Below are 22,853 nucleotides of genomic sequence, written 5' to 3' on the forward strand. Positions count from 1 at the left end.
TCTCATAGTGAAACCCAGATATCCGAGTGTAAGTGAATGCAGCATCGGCTTCTGCACCATGAGCATCACGTTAGCAAAGGAGCCAAGCATGAAAGAGGCACTGCAGAAAAAAATTTCGGTGAAAGAAAATGAGGAGAGAATAAATGTCCCGGTAAGCAATATTAAGTTTGTTGAGTTTAGTAAACTTCGGTGAAATTAGAATACCAAGGAAAGAATAACACTTAAAGAATTATTGCAACCGTCGAATATTTCAGACAGTAGGCTACTGGGGGAGCTAGCACAAGAGTTATAAGTTATAAGATATAATCCAAGTCGTAACATTGCTGTATGGAGCTGCAGATTTGGTTGCAGGTTAATACTGGCAGTGTCACCATGCCAGCTGACTGTATTTCATCATCAGTCAGTGTTGTTCTTTATACATCAATATTACCAAAGTTTACCATAAGGCAGCACTTACACTACACTGTGCGGTCTAGCTAATTTCTCTCATTACTTATCCTATCTGCCAGCTCCATGTTATGAATAGAGTGTAAATCACCCCATGAATGGCTGTGCCATGTTCAATGCAGGGATGTACAGTTCTAGTTCTTAAGGCTCCTGTACTCCTGGTTTCAGATGTTTCCATACTTCAACACAGCTGATTTAAAGAATCATTTACAGACTTGTGCACAACTAGGTGTTTGGGGATTATTTTATTTGAATTGGCTATGTTGGTATAGGTGACATCTAAAACGTGCAGGATAGGGGTCCATCAGGGCCAGAATTTGACATCCCTGACTTCTAGTCAAGGTCATACATCAGGAAAGTTGTTGTTTGTGACACAAGTTTTTGCTTTATTACTTTAGGGCCAACCAGAAGAATAAGAAGAATGAAAAGATCTCAAAATATTGAGAATTTCTTCCCGAAGAAGGCTAAAATACAACCAGAAGCAGAGAGCAATGTCAGGGAAAGGTGGACTGTCAGCAGTCATCATTGTCATTGTGTTCTACAAATGAAGGTATGTGTGAGAATGAAAAAGGAAAATGCAAGGAAGGGATGTTTATATTGTCAATAGTTCAACCGATCCATAGGTGACGAATCCTAATATTTGGGGATAAATAATTAACTAAGCAAATATATGTAATGTGGCACATAATTGGAAAGTAAAACAAAATCTTGCTTTAAATAACATGTTTTTTATTTAATGATTCACTTATTCTAAATCACTGATAATATTTGATGAAGCATAGAGTAGGTACTTGAGTAAATGTTCACTTTCAAAACATAAATATTTTGCAACCCCAAGTGCTGCTGTTTACAAATGTTTTTGTACTTCGTTTCTTCCTAACATGTAACACACTCTTATTAAAAGTTCAAGAGTTTTATTTTTGCGCAATTCATACTGAAAAAATTATCAAAAGAAGGTATAGAAAGTATTTACTTGCTTTCAGGTTTCATTCAAATGTTAGTCTTTTCCCCACTTTTTTCCTGTTTCAAAATCAAACACCAGTTTGTGAGATCATTATCTTCTTTTATCATTAGGCAGATAAAGTTTTGCATTGGCTAATTTGTCAATTGTATGTTAAAAATGTTCGTATTTTAATATTCAAAAAGGTTTTTGCCCAAAACATATGTGCACTATATGTCAGTAAAAATACTATGCAAATATTGCTGTCCTTGAATACTGAATAAACACTGACAAAGCACTGATTGTATCTCTTGTACTTTATCAACGCAGTATCTAAAAACTTTGCACCGTAGTGGTTAAAATCTCATTCTAATAAGAGTTAAAAGCACATTCTGTTATTAAGTTTATAGGGTTATTGAATTATGGTTAACGGTTGGCAGAATCTTTTTTAACATTATCTGCCAATTACATCTGCCACCCTTCTCCAAATCTGTGCCCCTACCTGGCCCCCCCAACAAAACTTTTCTAGACACGCCACTGTCAGCCTCGGCGCGGTGACGCCATTTCAATGACATCCAAACCCATGAGGATTATTTCTAAATTATCTTTTAATCCCGAGAATGCGTCTAATTTGTTTTAAGTAATCCAGCTGGGAGGACATAAAACAGGAAATTACAGTCAGATTAAGATGTGTTTTTGTAGATGCACATTCGCATTTGCGGAATAAATTATTCCACAAATCAAATTAAATAAAACAAAAATATTGGGCTTATATAAGCAGGTGTGAACCACCCACTTTCTAAGGTACACCCGTGTAAGTCAAATATTTAATCAGACAATCACATGACAACAACTCGGTGCATTCAGGCATGTAGTCATGGTCTGCTGAAGTTCACATGAGCATCAGAATGGGGAAGGAAAAAGATTTAAGTCACCTTAAATGTGGCGTGATTGTTGGTGCCACACAGGTTTGTCTGAGTACTGTGATTTTTCCACACTGCCATCTCTAGGGCTTACACAGAGAAAATATCTAATGAGCAGAAGTTTTCAGGGTAAAAATGTCTTGTCGATACCAGAGGCCAGACTGCTTTGAGCTCTTGGGAAGGAAAAGTATCTCAAATAATCGCTTGTTACAACCAAAGTCGGAGAAGAGCATCCCTGAATGCACAACATGTCAAACCTCCCTAATACTTACTCCCTTATGGCTTAATCGGTAAAAGCAACAGTCCCAGTTTCTAATGTTGCCCACTCCTGAGCGTGTTGTGTCACATCCTCTGAAAAGGATAAGCGGTGTTGTGTCACATGCCTCTCCTGACTTAACTCCCTGTGGCTGGCAGACAGGTATGAGGAAAAACCTGATTTCTGTTTGTCTCAGTCATCATGATGTCTTCAATCTTTTATCATTTCACAGTTTCAGACAAAATGTTCAGCAACAGATCAGTTCAGACAATCAAGACACACAAAAAATCTGAATTAGTTAGACATGCAAAAGCCTTCTGATGTTGTATGTTTTGTTTACGCTGAATTGTGCTGAGCACTCTAAGTCCCGGTTTAAGTCGTCAGTGCTGTTTCTTGATCTGTTGGATGTTCAGTTTCTCCTCAGTCGACCACCACCAAGATAATCTCTGTGACAACAGACTGACCCTTCAGTGTCCGTTTCTTATTTATATTTTTAGGATCTGCTCAGATCTCAGTGCTGCTCAATGTTGTTAGACTGGAATTTCATGTTCATGCTGCTGGGTGGAGTAGCACACATGATGTCTTATTCCCAGCTATGCAGTAAAAGAAACACAGAGGCTGATGGGACAACAGGAGATGGGAGACAAAAGGCCCCGCAAGCCATACTGGCTCTTTCACATTTTTTCTCCCTGGTGTAAACTCTGCACACACTGACGATATCTGAACTGTCATCCATGGATAATTACCGCGTGACATCTGTATGAAAGAATTCTGAGTAATGCACCGACATTATGACCAATGAGTTATGTGTGAATAATTAGATGAACTCTGGTGAAGGTCTGTGGAGGAAAGATGGGATAACTGATGGTAACTGCGCATGCCTCTATAGAGCACATTATATACAACAGAAAAGATAGTAATAATTAATAAAATTCTTATTAGTAATTCCTCACACAACATTTCTTGTGCATCAAAGAAACACTCTTCAGATGACGTAGTCTCTAAAACAGGGGTGGGCAATCTCAGTCCACGAGGGCCGGTGTCCCTGCAGGTTTTAGATCTCACCTTGGGTCAACACACCTGAATCACATGATTAGTTCGTTACCAGGCCTCTGGAGAACTTCAGGACATGTTTAGGAGCTAATTTAGCCATTTAAATCAGCTGTGTTGGTTCGAGGACACACTCGCACATGAATGTGCGAGTGAATGTGAGTGCGAATGGTTGTCTGTCCCTGTGTGTTGGCCCTGCGACAGACTGGCAACCTGTCCAGGTTGTACCCCGCCTCTCGCCCTATGGGATAGGCTCCAGCGCCCCCCCGCGACCCTGAAAAGGATAAGTGGAAGCGAATGGATGGATGGATGGCAGGTTTGACCTTCGGTGGTTCCTGTATTGTTTCTAAACATCCCAACCAAAGTCCTCTTATCTGAGGGTGACACTTTTTCCAGACCTCAGCTAAGTGGTGACACATCTGAAAAACTTGTACCTGTGTACAACTGCTTGAACTGATGATTGGCAGTTGTTTAAAAACGGCTCCAAGAGACCTTCTGAACTTATGTAAATCCACAATTCTTATTCTTAGATCTTCAGTGAGTTCCTTTGACTTCCCAATTGCTCATTGGAGCATTGGTCACTCCAATGAATGCTGTCAAACAAACACTTTTTATGCTGCAAAGAGTTGTGTTGACCAGTTGTGGTCAGTCATGATCACTAATGAGAATATAATAGGCCTTGGTCTTGTCAAGTTGAACTACATTGCAGAGCCTTTAGCATGACTGATTAAAGCCTTTGACCGTGTGTAGATCGTAGAAATTCCAAAAATAAATTCAAACTTGTGGAACCTTGTCTTGTTTTTTTTAAGTAATCAAAGATCCTCTACAATTATTCATTAAAAGTCCAAAATTATCATGACATTCATGCCCATAATGAGTATGTTTCAACTTCTGACCTGTGTGCTGTATGCATTTTCAGATATTATCCACTAGATGGCAGCAGAGTTAAACATAGTGCCAGTGTTAGCGTCATAATTGTCCACTGCTGCTGATTATGGATGGGCTGAAACAAGGCGGCTTTTTGCCTCACTGTCAAATAACCCCTATGAAGCAACCTGGTAATTCTCTACAACCAGATTCACATTAAAAATGATGCAAGGTCAGACTGTTAATGGCAAAAAATAAATAAAACACTGCAATACAGAAAAAAAGGACTGTGTTTCATTATACTCACTTTATCTTTTATTTTTAAAAAAATTAAGTTTTGAATTTTTTCAAATTAATTTCTTTAATTAATTTGATTGTTACATTTTTACAACTAGCTCTTTGTTGTTGTTGTTGTTTTTAAACTTTCATATTCTGTTTGAATTTGAGCTACTTTTGTTCAGGTTTTACCTTAATGAGATATTAGTTTCATTATGTGATAATATCATAAGATCATATGTATTTTATTCTCCTGAGCTCTAATGTGTAATTAATTTTAATTTCATTAACATATCTTACAAAACTACAAAGGATGCAGCCAGTAAACTACAGTTACTTCTTACTTTTATTTCTCATTTCTTTTCAGTGTTTTCTAAATGAAATGTATAAAACCTTTGAAATATTTTTCTTGGATTAAATACACATAATTATTAATAGTTAAAGTGTGTAAATCTTATCTCCCCAGGGTTAATTTATCACACTAGTCTGCTCACACCACCACCCACAACCCCTTTCCAACAGCGCTAGAAACAGATCACCCAGACTGTAAGACAGGACATGACTAAGGAGTAAATGTGTACATTACATCACCGCCGTGTTCACAACATAACCAAATATGAACAAAAGTACTTTGTTTCCATAGTAATGCTACAACAAATACACTTCTTACGGAACACTCATGAAGTTCTGAGTGTTAAATTCTCAGTTCTTTGATCTTTGGGCTGAAGGAAGGACAACACTGTGTATAAATGCTCAATCAACAATCATTTTATTCCATACAATTCTCATTATTTCATACAACACTTTTGAGCATAAACCATCCGGAGGCGAGATGAGCGCGGGAGGGTGTCCGCCTGATCTCGAAGTGTCTGAGCGTTTCTCACATTCTTATAGCTTCGGCCCCCCTCCAAAGTCATAAAACCTAAACATCCACATACTTTCTAACTCTCAGTGAGCCTGAGTTATGGCCTTGGCTCCCTGTTTTGCTGCTTCCAACCAAGGTGGGGGTGAAGCTCCTGTGGAATGTGCTCTATCCTCTCTACTATCAGAAAAGCAAGGCCCTGACTCTCTGCACACAGTATTTCTTATAACTCAGCAGTATAATGCATCATAAAACAATATCATTCATTCACAATAAATCAGCAGTCTAATGTAATACAAATCAGTTTCATAAATCTAATAGTTATCACCTCTTCTAAGTCAGGAGAATAATACAAACTAAAACTACATAATAATTTCAAAATCTTTAATTAGGGGTCTAACGTGGCATAAGATAATATAATAATCTCACATTAGTAAACGTCAGTCATTCATACAGAACAGTGAACAAAATCTTGATGCACCCCTTATTTCTTTTTATTTTGTTTCCAATGAGACAGACCTCCCTGTTATTTAAAAATAATTAGTTTATTGTCAGCATTCATTCAGTAAAAGCACTAGATCACAGGTGTCGAACTCCAAACCTCGAGGGCCAGTGTCCTGCAGGTTTTATATTTGTCCTTGATCCAACGTAGCTGAACTAACCATTTGGTTCAGGTGTGTTGACCCAGGGTGATATTTAAAACCGAACAGGACACCTGCCCTCGAGGCCTGGAGTTCAACACCACCCCAGACTAGATGTTACAATCCCTGATAATGTATTGCTTCAAATGGAGAAAGTCTCGAGGGATGGCTGTTATGCAGCCCAGCGGGACACATCGTTGCGTGCCTCAACTTCACAGGGTGTTTCGGTCTTTTATCCCAAGCTAATCTGCATTTTTTTTAACCTCCCTTGGTTAGGTTTCGGGATTAGAGATCTGATCTAGATTATCATATTAAGATTTGGGACACATCGTTAGTAGTGGACCTTGGATTCATCGGGTGTTTCGGCCATTATCACTAGACACCCTCATCCAAGGAGGCCCTGCCAGGGTTGATCGGGCCCTGGGGTGTGTCACTGGTTTATGTTACGTTTTTATTTCTCTACTTTCTTCTGTTTAGTTTTCTACAATTTATTTTCTTCTATCAATTCACTGCAACTTAGAAGTAATCCTTACTTAGACTGCGTTTTCGCTCATGGAAAACGCAGGGTTCGCGTGTGCACAGAGAAAACAGAGACTTTCTAAAACGATGACGTATGCCAGTCATGTGATGCAGTCACGTGACCAATTAAACGAAGATAGCGGAGGGCATTATACAGCAGTTGTTTTGTTTACTCTCAATTTTGACAGCCCTATTAAAGAGTAATATCAGTCTGCACATGCTCCAGATAGTTTTTCTTCAAATTCTTTCATTCTTACTCACTTTTGCAACTTTGTATTTTTGTGTTAATCGCAGAAACAACTCCACCTCATTGTTAGTCCATTTAAAAAAAACTCGGTGCTTTTCCTCAACATTTTGCCGCGACGTTTCAAAGAGAGGCAGGTCGAATCTTCTTGCTTTTCACGCATTCGCAGGACTGGAAAGTAGGCGTTTGCGGCCGTTTCAACGTGGACGCTCAACTCTGTGAAAATGACTAAAAACGCTTTTGTGGACGAAAACGCCGTTTTCAAATCTATCCGTTCTAGTGTGGACGTAACCTTAAACGATATCTTTGGGCCCTTGGTCACTAGCAGCCTACAAACCAAACACTCGCAATTTTTCCCCATTTCTTTGTATCTACAAAAAAAATCCCAAAGATATCACAGTTTGATGGGCATAAAATAGTATTTTTACGCCAACGGGGTGATTATCAAAGGACCACTACACATGAAAGCAGCTAAAATTAAATGCTTCACTCCAATGTAAAAATGTTAGCCTACTTAGCGATGCAGCTAAATTATGTAAAACGTGTCCGACAGTAAAGGTCCAAAATAACATGATTTGTTTAAGTATTCATACGTGACAGAGAGACGTGCAGACTTCTGCTATTTCAGCCAGTGGTGTTGTTATCAGTCAAAACTGGAATTATGAACTCAATAAAGTCCGTCAGACTTTATTCCACCATGATATACCATCTGGGTAAAAATCTGATTGATATAAAAAACATACTGCCAATGCAGTAAAAGCATATCTGGATAGAAAAACACACTGGAACACTATCAGTCGTGCATTGGTCTCTCCAGTTCAATTCAACGTAATCTCCTACGACATTGGCGTCCACATGTCGACAATACATTTTGGGTTGTCTAGACCAAAATACCAATTTTGCTCTACAAGGGCCTGACATCTACTTACGAGGACATTATGCTGCCACTGTTATTTAAAAAAAAAAAATCAGGTAATTCTTTGTTTTTACATTTATCAGGTCCCAATTGTCATGGTCCGCGGTGGTTGGCTGAAATTTCCATCAGGCTCCTGAGCCTACCTGGGATCCGCCCCTAGGGAGGACCACCTCCTCCAGTTCCTGCGCACCTGGAGCCGATTGCAGGCAATCAAGCCAAAGTGATTTAAGCCTCACCCTGACGTTCATTCACTGCCAGTTCGTTTCATTGCTTTTGTCCTTGCCACATTTCCAAGCCTAAGCCTAACTAATAAGATATTGTTAAATCATCTGCTGTCTCTTGGCCATCTGCTGCGACTGGCTGGGATGAGGGGAGGAAGACAGGATAAAGACACACTGTGGAAGAGAGCAAGAGATTAATAATAACTAATGATTAAATGTAGAGAGGTGTGTAATCATGTAGCGAGTAAAAAAGAAACACACAAAGAAACAAATGGCTCATAATTCACTGCCAAAAAAGCATCAGAAAATGAATGATAGGAAGACAAAAGCCATTTTTTCTCTGTGTGTACAGGTGGAAGTTGTTACAGCTCAGTTTCTCCCATATATGTATTTCCACTTCTCGGAGCCCGGAGAACTATTCCTGAAGACTATTTCAAGAAATGACGAGAAAGCTTACCTAAGAGAGTTCTTTTTATTGAAGAATAAAAATGGTCAAACCAACAAACTCTATTTTTGCCTTATGAACTGTATTTCCGTCTATGTGTGGGCATGTCTCAGCCAGTCACTGACCCATTTTCCAGTTTTCGGAGCAAACTATAAAAGACATGAGACACGGCCCAAAACTTATATATGAAATAAAATGCTCGACTCTGTGACCTTTTGCACTGTTACCCTCCTCAGTGATGCAGCTTCATTATGCAAAACGTGTCCAGCAGTAAAGTTTTATCTGAAAGATGCTAAATGACACAATTTGTTTAAGTATTCATATAGTGAGGAAGAGACAGATACACCTCCGCTATTTGAAAAAACAAAACAAAACCCCCAACTCCGTGCAGGATGTGCAGAACATCATCTGACACGTTGTCCCCTCAGTTGATATTTATATAGTTTCGCTTCATGAATCAATAAACGTGGGCTTCAGTACTTCACTACGCCACCGTGGCTCATTCCAGTACTGAACCTCTGTGAAAATAAAAAGATCTGAAACCTTTCGGACATTTCTCAGATTCTGTTTCATTAAGGACTTAAATATTATTATACAATATGTACGTAAGTACTGAATTCATTTACAACAAAGCATCAGAGAATGGATGATAGGAAGCCATCAGCCAATTAAAAACAAGTATCTTTCTGCGTGTACAGGTGGACGCTGTTAGTGGTCAGTTTAATGCGTCGCAGCTGGATGCAGACAGTTTTTCTCATATTTGACTTTGATAAGATCGCCTTTGTTTTTTTTTTCTGGTCTAATCTTATTTGGTCACGTACTGCCTGGTGTTAGGTAGCTTCATGAAAAAGGTGTTGCAGCAGATGCAGGTTAAACACTTCTCCACAATGCATGCAACAAAGTGAAGCCTTTGTGTACAATTTTTTTTGGCACGTGGTAAATAAAACCAATGCGGTACAATGTGGCTTTTTATAATTGCTGAACTTTCTCATGCTAGCTGCACAGCAGTGGGTGATTGTCCCAGAATAAGAACTTGCTTATTATTATATTATTAGGTATTATTCCAAGATAATAAAATAAATGCTAAACTTCCTGTACATAGAGAGTGCACAATAAAAACCAACACAGATCATTATCTAGTCTTTGTGATTCATGAGAAAAGCTTCTTAGTGGAGTGTGAAATAGTTATCTATGACAGAGAGATTCTTCAGTTCTCCATGAAGGGCCCTGTGTGGACTGAGGTAAAGATGTGAGGAGTGCTTCATCAGTTCAGTTCCTGCTTATGTGCTCAGAGATTTGATTGAGTAGGACAGTTTTAATTGTGCAGCCATGCAGTGTGACAACAGAAGGTTTATAAAACTCCAAGGATAAACAGCTAAAAATATTTCTGCATGCAGAGATGTGATCATTTGTGTAAAAGTGATTTTTTTTGTTATCACCTTTATTTTTATTTCTTTATTTTTACAGAAATTTAATACCACCAAGACAGACAACTAATTGCTTGTTAACACCTAAAAAAAAAAGAAGAAAAAAAGCAGAAGCCTCAGGCTTCCGGGTAAAGGGTGAACCACATAATCACACTTTTTTTGCATTTGCATTTCCCTTTAAAGAGTACGGGCAGCTCTAAAGGCGTCATTTCTTTTTGTGAAGGCATCAAAGAGGCACGTAGCTCACGATGCGTTGCAGCTTCAATGGCACTCTGCTGATCAATGTCCTCCCTCCTCTGCTGATGACAGAGTTTGTCCTGGGAGTTCTTGGTAATGGTTTGGCTCTGTGGATCTTCTGCTTCCACCTGAGGCCCTGGAAAAGCAGCACAGTGTTGCTCTTCAACCTGGCAATGGCTGATTTTCTGCTCAATATTGTTTTACCTCTCCGTGCCAGCTACTACTACGCCGGGATCAAATGGAAGTTTGGAAACGCCCTCTGTAACATCTGCCTCTTCATGCTGGCCCTGAATCGCAGTGGAAGCACCTTCTTCCTGATGGCCATCGCTGTGGACAGGTACATGCGTGTGGTGCATCCCCACCATCCCATCAACTCTCTGAGCGTCTCTAAAGCCATAATCGGAGCACTCGGGCTGTGGTTGGTCACCGCTTCAATGACTGTTCATGTCTTCACTTTGTCACACGTCAACACAACGTACTGTGAGAGCTTCACGATTGAGACCAAGACCAAGGGTAATCTTTCTTGGCATAAGTTTGCATTTCTCTTTTCCTTCTACATGCCTCTGCTGGTCATCCTCTACTGCACATTCTGCATCGTTCGCTACCTGAAAGGGAGGCAGCTGGCCCAGCATGCCAAGATCAAGAAGGCCTTGTACTTCATCATAGTCGTGGTAGTGCTCTTCATCATTTGCTTCCTCCCAAGCAACTTCACACAGCTGATGATCTGGATCAAGTCCTATAAATTAGCCGGTTCCTCTAACATGTGTTCTGAAATGGAAAACCTTACCATTGTATTTTACATCACCATTAGCCTGACCTACCTCAACAGCGTGTTGGATCCTGTGGTCTACTACTTCTCCAGCCCCGTCTTTAAGAGCATCTGCAGGAAGGCTCTTCATCTGCCTGAAACAGAAAATGCTGAGAGTACAGAGAAGAAAACCCGGGAAACGGGCTCCCAGTCGATCAGCCAGCTGTGATCACTAAACTGAGGAGGTACAACAAGCAGCTTCATAGCTAAAGGTTCAATTTAAAGTTTATCGATTCCATCATTAAGCTGTAAGTGCTTAAGCTATTTCATATTTACTATTTACTGCACTTAAAAAAAAATATTAACTGCATTTTCAAAACATGGCAATTATGGAGTAAAAACCTATAAAAGTCCAAAAACGATGCAGCTGTGTCTTCTATAGAGCTGTTTCTAGCTAAAGCAGTCTCACTCACACTTTGAAATAATAAGCTACACACTGGCACAGAAATCCTCCGAACTGAGTGATTAAACTTTTCATCAGTGAAAAGCTTTTTTCTTTTTTTTTTTCTTTTTTTTTACCAGCACACCACTTGCTTAGAAGCTATCACACCAATGCTGACTGCACTTTTCTAAATGTATTTGTCTTCCAAAACATGTACACGTTAAGACGTTTGAATTAAACAAAGATTGCGACGTTGATGTGAAATAAGGAGACATTTATAACCTCATCTGAATACGATTTCTTTCTTTTGTCATGTGAAAACTATAATAATGGGAAACATACTGCATATATACATAATGTATAAAAGCTTTTATACATGAATTAAAAATATGGATATATATTAAGGCAACTTTGAATAAAAACAACAAAACTGTATGAATATGTATTCTTTGTCTTTGGCCAATGCTGTATGAACTTATGATAATAAATATAAGTTTATTGTCAACACTGAGATGTTGCCCGTTTTCTTGGAATCTTTCAGAAGTGGGCGATGAAGGGATCATATTGTACTGCTGGCATTGCAGCAGTACAATATGAAGGACACTCCTCCTGGCTCAAAAATATCTCCCTGTAAAACAACAGGCACTGGAGTTTATAGCTGCTTTTAGGTGGCTGGGGTAGAGGGAGGGTACACCCTGGACCGCTTGCCAGTCTGTCACAGGGCTAACAAAGAGAGTCAGCTGTTCCCTCACATTGACACCCCTTTGCAATTTAGAGTTGACCTAAACCCACTAAAGTAAGTTTATCAATCAAAAAACGATGTTTGGACTGTTGCACAAAGATGGTGTATACCGAGAGAAAATGCAAACACCACACAAGTGGTGGGTTTAAACCCTGGACCTCCTTGTTGTCAGGTAACAGTGCTAAACACCACATCAGTGTGCAGCTGCAACAGCAATATCAGAATGATATAATGATTAGGAATAATCTTTCAGGACATGCAGATATGGCAGATGATATATAAAATCCAGACCTATCACATAAATACTTGATACGAAGGAGAAGACAGATGTGCGCTCCATCTACACCGTTTTTCTAAATCTCCATGCGCTCTCCCAGATAAAGAGACACACTGAGGTTCTGCATCGTCTCTTGAATTAGGAAACAATGGATTTAATGAAAGCCTGATTGTTCAGTTAAGAGATTTTAAGCAATGAGCACAACGCTTAGAGAAAAATCTTTCACATGTATATTATCAAATCTGTTTGTCTGCTTGTTGCATTAGTTTGTTTTCCTGGTATTCGGCTCTCTATTAGGTCTTCTGTTTTCCTTACATGAAACTATTTTAACCAACTCACAACTGCAGTTTCATAACTGCAGCTAAAGTTGGGGAAGTACAATATCTGATGGCCTAATTCAGCAAAGACGATTCAGACACTTTGGTTTCTGTGAATAGAGTTTATAAATATAACTTTATGGCACTTGATCTGTCCACTCTGAGAAACAAGCCATTTCTTCTTTTTGATGCAATCATTTAATTCACACTCAGCTAAAATTATGGTTCTTGTGCAGCTTAAACAAGTCCTTGAATCATTGAAAACACATAAATGATACAAATTGCATTTAAAAACATGCATTGGTTTATATATCTTTATATAGTGTTTTCTGAAAGGCAACAGTTTGAGTGTATAAACATATTTAATCTCATATTTCTCAGACCTTTTTACATACATGAACACAATCTGTAGAATACTATGCAAAAGTCTTGATCCACCCCTCAATTTAAAAAGAAATATTTAGCAGAAAAACGCATCCACCGATTTATTGAAGCAGTCTGGTCTTTCTTAGACAAGGGAGTCTGTCAAACTGTGTTAGTATATTGACCTTTCTTTGATTAAACTGAAAAAATAGGAACAAATTCTTAGTTTTTGCTTCTAGTAACAAAGTCCCAAAAGATACAATTTAAACATGGTTCTTTGGCAAGTTGTCTATAATGCTAGGGCAACACTGATTCATACCTTGAGTTAGGTTCCTTGAACAAGGACCGGACTAAATCTGGACACCAGTTTCACAGAATGGCCATTTTAGATGAAAATAAAACTGTCATTTTAACACAAAGCCACGCAGAGAATACAAAGTCTTCCGTTTCCCATGAGGCAAGTGAGTTTGAAAAGGAAGTCCCGTGACATTAATTTAATGTGCTCCTCTCTGGGAACAGATGAGCTTTATAAGTCCATTTAAGGGCACACCATGTGTGGCTAAACCACTGACAAGTAAACTTGCTGAGCGTTCTTGATGGGCAAACATGTGATACATAATCTCTGCACACCTGAATGAGTGACAGCTGCAAAGGAGAAGAAAAAACTGGAGGACCAAAATTTATAAATCTTTTGAAAAATGCAGAATGGATAAAGTTCAGCTTGGATCGGTCTCAGTGTGAGTGCACACTTCCTCTCAAATATCACACAGTCACTTCTAACAGCGAGTGACGGGAAGTAGTCCATCAGAAACGAGACCAGTGTTTAAAAAAAAGTTGATGAACCAAAGAAGTACGACTAAGATAAGGAAGCTGTTCATATAAATGTGAAAGTAACAAGTATTTAAAAAGAAAACAGAAATAACTTTAGGAAAATGTGAGCACAGCAAGTAGGTCCCGCGTTCGAAACCACCATCTGGTCGGGACCTTTCTGGGTGGAGTTCACATTTTCTTTTTGGGTACTCCGGCTTCCTCCCACACTCCAAAGACATGCAGTTAGTGGGGTTTGATTCTAAACTGCCCATCGGTGCAAATGGTCGTCTTAGCCCTGCGTCAGATTGGTGACCTGTTCAGGGTGAACCCTGCCTCTTGCCCTGTGGGAGCTGGATGAGCGAGTTTGGTGTGGAAGAACTTGACTGTCCTGACCTAAACCTGATAGAACAACTTTGGGATGAATTAGAGCAAAGACAGGACTTCTGGTTTAACAAAAAAATAAATAAAAATCCCATAAACACCCCTAAATCTTTTACAAAGCCTTTTCAGAAGAGTTGAAGTTGTTATAGCTGCAAAGGTTCGGCAAACATCGTATAAAATTCCATGAAGTAAGATTGCTTTGTTCCTTAATGTGTGTGACGGCAAATGAGCTGATACTTTTGGCAACACAGTGTACATCATTTATTAGGATTACTGCTCCTCTTTCTTTTAGAACTGATGTGGGACAGTACTTTAACTTCAAAATATTGTACAAAGTGTGGCTGCGCAATGAAAATCAACAGTTAAACTCAATACACATCCTAGGAAACAAACTTGGAGTTACAGTGGAAAATAAAAGTTGACGTGTGATCTGCTGCTTCATAGCTCATCTCCACAGTTTTCATAAATGAATAGTTTATTCAAATATTACAGCTGAAAGATAAATGTGAAGTGCAAATACTGCATCTCAGCCTAAAGCAGACCAAGGAGGATTATATAAACACGGCTGAAGCAACAGTGCTGGTTCATCTCAATACTCCGTGTTGCATGTTAAGAAAGTCCTGAAAAACAAATGAAATCATTAATGCACACAGGTGAAGTGCTTTTAGCTAATAAAAAGAAACTTCTACTTCACATCAAACATGATGTGTAGCCTTTACGTTCCACTAAATTGGGCCCAAGATATCGGCTTCAGTTACCTTCAGGCAGCTGGATGACAACGAGCCATTTGTCAGGGTTTTCCCTCGCTGACGCTCTCTGTGTTTCATGTACTCACGAGCAAGTGATTCAGCATCATCATGGCTGCAGGGAAGATAGAAGAGCACAGACAACTAAAGTCATGCAACTTTAACAGGTTTAAGACATCTGTTTCTAACACAGTTCTGTTCTGAGTGCGAGCATTTAAACTAAACTGGAACGAAAAGCAAAAATCTGAATTTCGAGCTACAACCTGAGACTGTAGGATAACATTAAGAGTAAGTAAGAGTAACAGTAAGAGCTAGCTTTTTAAAATAACAGCCAGTCTGTGACAACCTCTTCCAGTTAAAAGGTTTGAGATATGAAGACAAAATTTAAAAAATATATGAACAAACTGAGCCAAAATGCAAAGCGTGTGAAAACCTGCTTTCATTTCAATTAAGAAATGAAAAGCAGCCAGGTGCTGCTAATTAAATGATCATCAGCAGATATCAGCACCTGTATGAAAGCAGATGTTTTGGCAGTTTGCAGGTCAGGAGTATTCAGGATTCACCAACTTTCATTAACTTAGTATATCAAAGTATTCTAGAGTCACATGTGAGGGCATCTGTCCAACAGCTGAAGCCAGAATAATGGGCCTCATTTATTAATATTTGGGTGGAAATGTTTTTATCATGTGCAACAAATTAGTTTGCACGCAAAATTAGTCAGATTCAGAAACCTGCAAACTGGCCTATTTTATTCTCACCACTGTGGGTATGTTAGTAAATCAGAATAGTTCAAAACCAGCAGCCTTGTGGAAGCCCCATATAATTTGCCTATTATCTGCGCACTTCCCCGCCATGGCTTCTCTATATAAGTGAACACACTCCAAGTGAAGAGAAAGTGGTGACGATGTTATAAGACAGAATCCTGCACCTCTGAGGCAAGAAACAAGAAGAACGTCTGACCATATAAAATTAAATAACAGTGTCTGGGTGCTGAAAGAGGAAGCCAGAAGAGACCAAAGAAGTTTCAAAAATAATAAATAAAATAAGCACGCAAGCCTGAAATAACAGAATATAATTTCTCCTGAGAGATTCCCTGTGCACCAAAGTTGACATAAAAACAAAAATACCACAAGGAATAAGAAGATTAAAACAGGTGGAGGCCGAGGAACCATGTGATCCATCAGCCCCACATGAGAACCTCGCGAGCTTTGGGTAGTGACTGAAAGAATCTGATGCAAGTGGCACAAATAAGCTTCCGCCAAAGGGTGGCTGTGCTTCCCCTTTGCGATAGTATTTTGTTTTCTTCACGTGCCTTTTTTGTAGTCCTGAGCATTTTATGGCTTAATGCATTTTAGAAAGCTATGAATAAAAACCAAAATTCAATGATAATTGCTAATAATTGTTAGTAGTAGTAGTAGTAGTAGCAGCCCTACTCATTTTACAGATTTGTGATTTGTTGTACGTATGTTTGGTCAGAGGAACTGACCTAAACTAAATTTGTTCCTAAAATACAAAAATATTGATAAATCACAGATTTGTGCATATGCACTGTGAATGAGTAAATGAGGCCCAATGATCCCAAGCACTGCAACAAATCTACAGCTGAATGGTTGAAATAGAAAAACACCAAGATTTTGCACTGATCCGGTCAAAGAGCAGACCTCATCCCGATTTAAATGCTGTGGTCAGATCTTAAGACAGCTGTACATAAGTGAACATCTGCAAACCTCAATAAACTGAATAAAACCAAACTCAATGTTCGGATAAAGGGGCTTCTACAAGCAAACAGAATCATGTAGTTAGTTTTCACATGCAGCGTCTGTGTTTTCTTTTTTCTCAATAAATGATGAACTAGCGTAATTATGTTGTGTTGTTGTTCATCTAACATTGTATCTAAATAATTTTAGAACCTGGGAACGACCAGATAATTTAAAAATTGTGCACTGATGCGTAAACTCTTAGACTTGAAAGAAGGTGGTGTGCTCGTTTTCCACATGACTGTGTCGTACTGTATCCCACGAAGAGTGTAAAAAATTTGTAACTCAGGTTAATTCATTATGTTTGGGTAAAAGATCAAATCTCCAGTTTATGATGAGCTCTTAACCACCTGAACTGCACATTACCTCCTAACTGTCTACAAAGAGCCACATGTAAAGCTAATGTTACAGCTGGAACAGCCTCCAGGTCGGCTGCATGATACATGCAGATTAAAAACAGCTCAAAACATATCTGTTCAGACAGGCATTTAGGTAATATTCATGTGTAGCAAACTGTTTTATTGGATATGCTACTATACCCTCTTTATAGTGTTTTATTGTTTCGATTGATATGCTTTTATTCCCATGTGAAGAACTTTGAAATAACTTCCTGTTTTAAAAAGCTAATGTTTTTTTCTGTGTAAGTCTGAGGCCCATGGTGAAATTGCAGATTGGGGATCTGGCCATTACAGATCAATGCAGAGGAGGCGTCTCAGTGCGTGGTTACAGACTGGATTTTTATGTGCATAATAATGAAAGCTTTAGATCACAGCTCATAGATATCATAGGCACATGTAGATCATTGTTAGTCTCCTTCCATTTATATGAGGGTTGGAAAGACAGGTACCTGCTCTTTATATCCTTGTACGGATGATTACATCAGGTTTTAGACATTTTAGATTTTAGATCACAGCACTATGCATCAGTTTATTGTTGATGTTTTTAAACCATCTCTATTAAAAAGTTTTTGTTGCTTTCCTATGAAGGGTTGAGAGGCGTGAATCTCACCAGTTCTGGCTGATCAGATAGTCCACCAAATCTTTCACTTGGTTAGGCTGCCCACTCGACACTATGAGCTGCTTCAGATGGCTAAAGTGTTTCGTCTTCAGCAGTTTCTGATGCTGTCCATTCTGGCTGATGAAAGTTAACACAGTCTCCCTGACCTGATGGATCATTAAGAAAATTAAGTAATGTAGTATAAGACATTAAATATATAACATAATATACTCTATAATTATATATAATTATATGAGAATCACAATGAAGAATACAGATGAATTTCATTTCACCAGATGTTACAAAACAGCAAATCTGCTCACGTGAAGATTGGGTTTATTTGTGTGTTCGGTTAGCAACACTGTTTTTCCGACACACAAAAAAATATCTTTCATAATTTCACACCATCTAATCAGTTGATCAAACTTCCTGTTTAACAGTTTTAAGGAGTGTGCTGATACTCAGAAATATTAATGTCTAAAAAATAAAAAGAATTCTATTTTTAAAATATATTTAGAAAGAAAGAAAGATTAAATGAAATGACAATGTAGCTGAAGTGGAAATTTTTAAATGATAGTACAATGTGGTAACAAGTGTTAAAGGCAGTTAAATCTGTAAGCAGTGGAAAGACATCACATCTAACCTGTGAAGGAATACCAGCGAGTTCCCCGGTGTTCATAAGCTCGTCCACCTGCTCGAGCACAGCGAGCGGGTTGCAGACAGACAGAAAACCCTGCAAAAAGAAAAAAAAAACAAAAAACAAAAAACAAAAAAAAACCAGTCAGAGCCTAAACTACACGTTTACTTCTCACATGTATTTAAATGGATGCACTCACCTGGACCTGCTGCTCCTTCTTACTGGCACAGGGAATTAGAAGTAGCGTTCCCAGGGCGAAGGCTGGCAGATTGAACTGTGCAAAGCGATTGGCAATTCCGATCAAATCCAGATTCAACAAAAATGGGCACCTCGGGAGGGAAAAGGAATGGCGAGACATTAGGAGTTAAGGTGAAGATTAGATGAAGCATTACTCAGGTCTAATACTAATTCAGAAATGAATCAGAAATGGATCAGACGGAAGTAGTGTGTTTATAAACTGTTCAAAAAATTAAACGAACACTTAGAAAATACAATGGGGAAGGAATTATGCTGGACATCCATCCATCTATCTGAAATGGACTAGGTAATATGTTAGAATAGGCAGAATGCTACATTCAAAGAGACCCTGAAAATCAAAGTAAAAAAAAGATCAATAAAAAAGATGCAGCAGGTTAGTCCAGTTTTCAAAAATTTCACTGCAGCAACTCAGAATGGCACTCAGTAGTTTGTATGGCCCCCACAAGCCTGAATGCATGCCTGAAAATATCATAACGCGCAGCATAATGTTCTCCACCGCTTCTCCTGACATTTTCACATGCGTCTCATGTCCACAGGGTGAACCTGGTCTCATCTTTGAAAAGCACAGTGCACTAGTGGTGGACCTGCCAGTTCTGGTATTCTGTCCAGCTCTCCTAGATTAATCTCTCTCTTAGAATCTCCTCCATGCTCTCGAGACTGTTGTTGGACTACCTGTGCACACTCTCTGCAAGGACCAGGTATCACCTCATGTTACTAGTATGTAACCGTCTGCTACTGAACTGACCCAGACGTTTAACTGACCTGATGCTATACTCTGATTAGCGTTCCTTTAATTATTGTTTGACCAGTGCATATTTTATGTGTCTTTTGGAAAAACACAATTATACAAGCATTCAAAGTACATACAGAACACATGCAGTGTATATAGGCCAGGAGTGGCAAACATTTCCTTATAGGGAAACATTAGCATAGATAAAATAAGCAAAAGACCGCACTAGGGGCAGAACAGGCAGTGACCTCGTTAACTGCTGACTCAAAACAATGCACCTAAATTCAATATCAACTTTCATTATTAATATCTTATCTAAACTGAGAAAAACATATATACAAAAACATGATATTGCAGTTTAGACCTACATCACTGCATTAAGAACAAAACACAGCCTTTTACACTCATTCACTGTGATGATGTCATGTGTCATGAAACTGTGTTGTTCTTCTGAATCAAATCATGGCTGCTGATGTGAAAACACAGCATATAGATGTGCCCCAATTCCTGGTTCTGACTGTTTTAAGTCAGTGATGGCATTGAAAATCTGTTTATTGAACACAAATGAACTACACACGGGTTCAGTTTACTGCATTTTTAAGCCACTTGTCTCAGAACACCAAAAAAACTAAAACAAACAAACAAACAAAAAAAACCCCCAAGCATGTATAAGATCATTGGTGCCACAGCTGACTCAAGCTGACTGAGTTACTGGCACCCTGGATGCCTGCATGCATCTGCTGCAGCAGCCTTGCATTCCCTGATCGTTCTCAGAAGAAATCTGACTGCACTGAGGCACCGAGATGAGGTGCTCCAACCAGTACTTGTACCATTCTTGCAGCAGCACCACACCCTGTTTTGGCAGGACAATACCTGTCCACACAGGACAGGTCTTTGTGGATCAGGAGCATATCCTGACATATCATTGGCTTACTTATTTCTAATACGCCACCTACTGAACATACAATTTTTTCAAGGCAGACACAACCGGTGACTATTCATTGGCTGTACTCAACCAGTATGAAAGAGCAATTCTTCAACACTTGTACCATCAATGCACAGATGCACAACAGCATGCATCATGTCCACAGGTCATACCTCATTTTAGATCTCTTGTTTGAGCTTCTATTATAGTTGATGTATAATGCCTATTTAAAAACACTTGCTGACCAGTATATTTTAAGTGTGAACACTTTATGTAGTCTTATCGAGTATTTGCATCTTTATCTACGTGCAAGGCCTCTTTTGTTTTTGTAGCACAGCCAGAGTTTTCAAGTCCTGATTGAAAAAGTTGTATCAAGATTTATTTTTTATTTTTGCTTTTAAATTAGTAAAGAGTGTACGCACAGTATGCTACCCTATTAAAACACAAGAAGTCCATGAAAGAATCAGTTTGGTGGTTATAGCTGAATGTGAGTGAGGCATACTTGAGGAGGAGAACAAATGTCCTGTAGAGCATCGCCTGCTGATCTGGACTCAGAGGAACAGAAGCTGGTGCCAAGAAATAAGAACAAACAAACAACTGCATTTAAAAGAAAAGCTGAACAGAGCAGAGCACACATGCATCATTAACTTTAAAAGGCTTCATAGGAAGCAGTTAGCTAGTGAAGTTACTATCAGGGAACTTATACTCAGTGACAGCATACCGTCATGTCCACATTAATGATCTACACTGACCCTGCTTTAGGTAATCATCCCTACCATCCTCTATAAAGCAGTAGTACTGTACAGATGAGCACATCTGTCAGATTTAACTCACATATTTCTGTATTATTATTGCAGCTGTTTCTCAGATTTGAGTAAGCCTGTTATTTATCAATGTAATTTGCACTACTCTCTTAGATTAACTTAAAGAAGAGAAAAAAGTCAGCTCTCTAAGTTTTCTTTTCTTTCTTTCTTAAAAAAAAAAAAATCACTGTTGTATATATAATTTTTTTTGCCCTTATACTTATTTTAGTACACCCCATTATCAGCTTTGCCTCAGAAACAGCTCACTTGTATGAAGTGGCATACACAGCATTATTTGTTGTTAGATCCGATCAAGCCTGTCTTGGTTTTGGGGAATTGCTTATGGGTGGTTTCGAAATTCTGATGCTGAAAGGCTTAAAAGAAAGACTTCTTGAAAAAGTTTAAAGCAGCAAAATAAACTTCAGCTCCCACTTTTCTTCTTCTGTTTTTTTTTTTTTTTATGAACCTGCATTAAAGCCCTTACTCGTGAGTCTCATTATTCTAACTTTTCAAGGGGAAGCTGTGGCTCATAAGGTAGAGTTATTAACCCAGTCTTTTATTGAGCACAGCTCATGATGGGCAGTCACACCTCATACATGCCTTTCTGTTATTGGGTTGCATTGCTGTAACTATACACAAAGCCTAAAGTTGCACCACTCTTGCCACAACATTTCAACATAAAGTAATTTTTCATCTTTTACTTGCCAATGAAAGAGGAACAAGACACACGCAACTTGTTTGTACAAGTCTTAAGCCTGCAGGGGTGAACATGTTTGGGGCTAAAGTTTCCAATATAAAGAAAGTGGATATCTGAACATCAACGAGCACCAAGACAAGCAAATTTCAGTCATTTGCGTCGTACCTGAGACAAAAGGTGCCAGTATCATGCTCCTCCAGGTCCGGGAGAAACTTGAAATCTGCGGAGCACAAATAAAATAATTACTCGTTGTCAAACTGGAAAGTTATTTCTGGCACCGGACATCCTGTGGTGCAGTGGTTAAACTGTGCTCTACCAAATGCAATGCCACTGCTTTCGTTCCAGCAAACACATAAACACACACATAAACAACCAAAGCCGATGCTCTGCACAAATGTCTGAGCATCAACTCCAGTGCTGCATTACTGTAAAGACATAAGGCATATATGGTTTATGACACTTTAGAGAAAATGGGTTTCCAAGTGAAAAAAATGCCTTTTTTCAATTCGTGAAATAAAAGTGATGAATTACCTCCCACAAAGCCGGAACAGCCACTATTGCCTCCAATACCTTCTGGAGGTGGCTGATCTGAGGAAGAGAAATATTTACATTCAGGTGTTACTTCCGAAACACAACCCAGCTGCTATTTAGGAATAATGTATTTATGGATCTTCAGCTTGAAAATATTTCCAAGTACTGGAGAAAAAACCCCTCTTATTTCACGCTACTTGTTTTTTGGGTCTTTGAATAAAAGCGTGATGCACGTTCTCACCAGGTTGAAGCCGAGCAGCTTCTGAAGCAGGCTGTTCCACAGCTGAGGGTCGTAAATCTGGTACTCCAGGCACAGGTCTGCTACCAACCGCACAGCCTGAAAGGATAAAAGGTGTTTCCGGTTTTGTGTCTGACATTTCTAACCCAATGAAGTAAAAGTGAGGAAACAAGCTGGAATAATT

The 22,853-nt window shown here is 38.9% G+C and overlaps 2 protein-coding genes and 1 long non-coding RNA gene across 4 annotated transcripts in view; 2 read left to right on the top strand and 1 right to left on the bottom strand.

Annotated features, from left to right (window-relative positions):
* Positions 1-66: 66 nt before the first annotated feature.
* LOC148100232 (uncharacterized) lies at positions 67-8,238 on the top strand. Its single transcript, XR_015719814.1, has 3 exons — positions 67-151; positions 846-997; positions 8,025-8,238. It is a non-coding gene; the product is annotated as an uncharacterized LOC148100232 (long non-coding RNA).
* A 2,044-nt stretch (positions 8,239-10,282) lies between these two features.
* LOC102788328 (hydroxycarboxylic acid receptor 2-like) lies at positions 10,283-11,248 on the top strand. The gene has a single exon (XM_006790063.2). The coding sequence runs from the start codon at positions 10,283-10,285 to the stop codon at positions 11,246-11,248; it is 966 nt and encodes a 321-aa protein (XP_006790126.2).
* Positions 11,249-12,997: 1,749 nt separating this feature from the next.
* Positions 12,998-22,853, bottom strand: part of kntc1 (kinetochore associated 1) — a 29,707-nt gene continuing 19,851 nt past the window's right edge. For both annotated transcript variants that reach the window (XM_087849148.1, XM_087849147.1), the window contains exons 54-62: positions 22,673-22,768; positions 22,432-22,488; positions 22,066-22,120; positions 20,903-20,966; positions 18,687-18,816; positions 18,494-18,583; positions 17,863-18,017; positions 15,110-15,212; positions 12,998-14,971 (exon numbers count right to left, since the gene is read on the bottom strand). In XM_087849148.1, coding sequence (XP_087705274.1) covers positions 14,936-14,971; positions 15,110-15,212; positions 17,863-18,017; positions 18,494-18,583; positions 18,687-18,816; positions 20,903-20,966; positions 22,066-22,120; positions 22,432-22,488; positions 22,673-22,768 — 786 coding nt within the window. In that variant the 3' untranslated portion in view covers positions 12,998-14,935. The remainder of the gene's footprint in view (positions 14,972-15,109; positions 15,213-17,862; positions 18,018-18,493; positions 18,584-18,686; positions 18,817-20,902; positions 20,967-22,065; positions 22,121-22,431; positions 22,489-22,672; positions 22,769-22,853) is intronic.

The sequence above is a fragment of the Neolamprologus brichardi genome, chromosome 12 (genome assembly GCF_056152115.1).
Source record: "Neolamprologus brichardi isolate AB-2024 chromosome 12, ASM5615211v1, whole genome shotgun sequence".
In the NCBI taxonomy this organism is placed as follows: Eukaryota; Metazoa; Chordata; class Actinopteri; order Cichliformes; family Cichlidae; genus Neolamprologus; species Neolamprologus brichardi.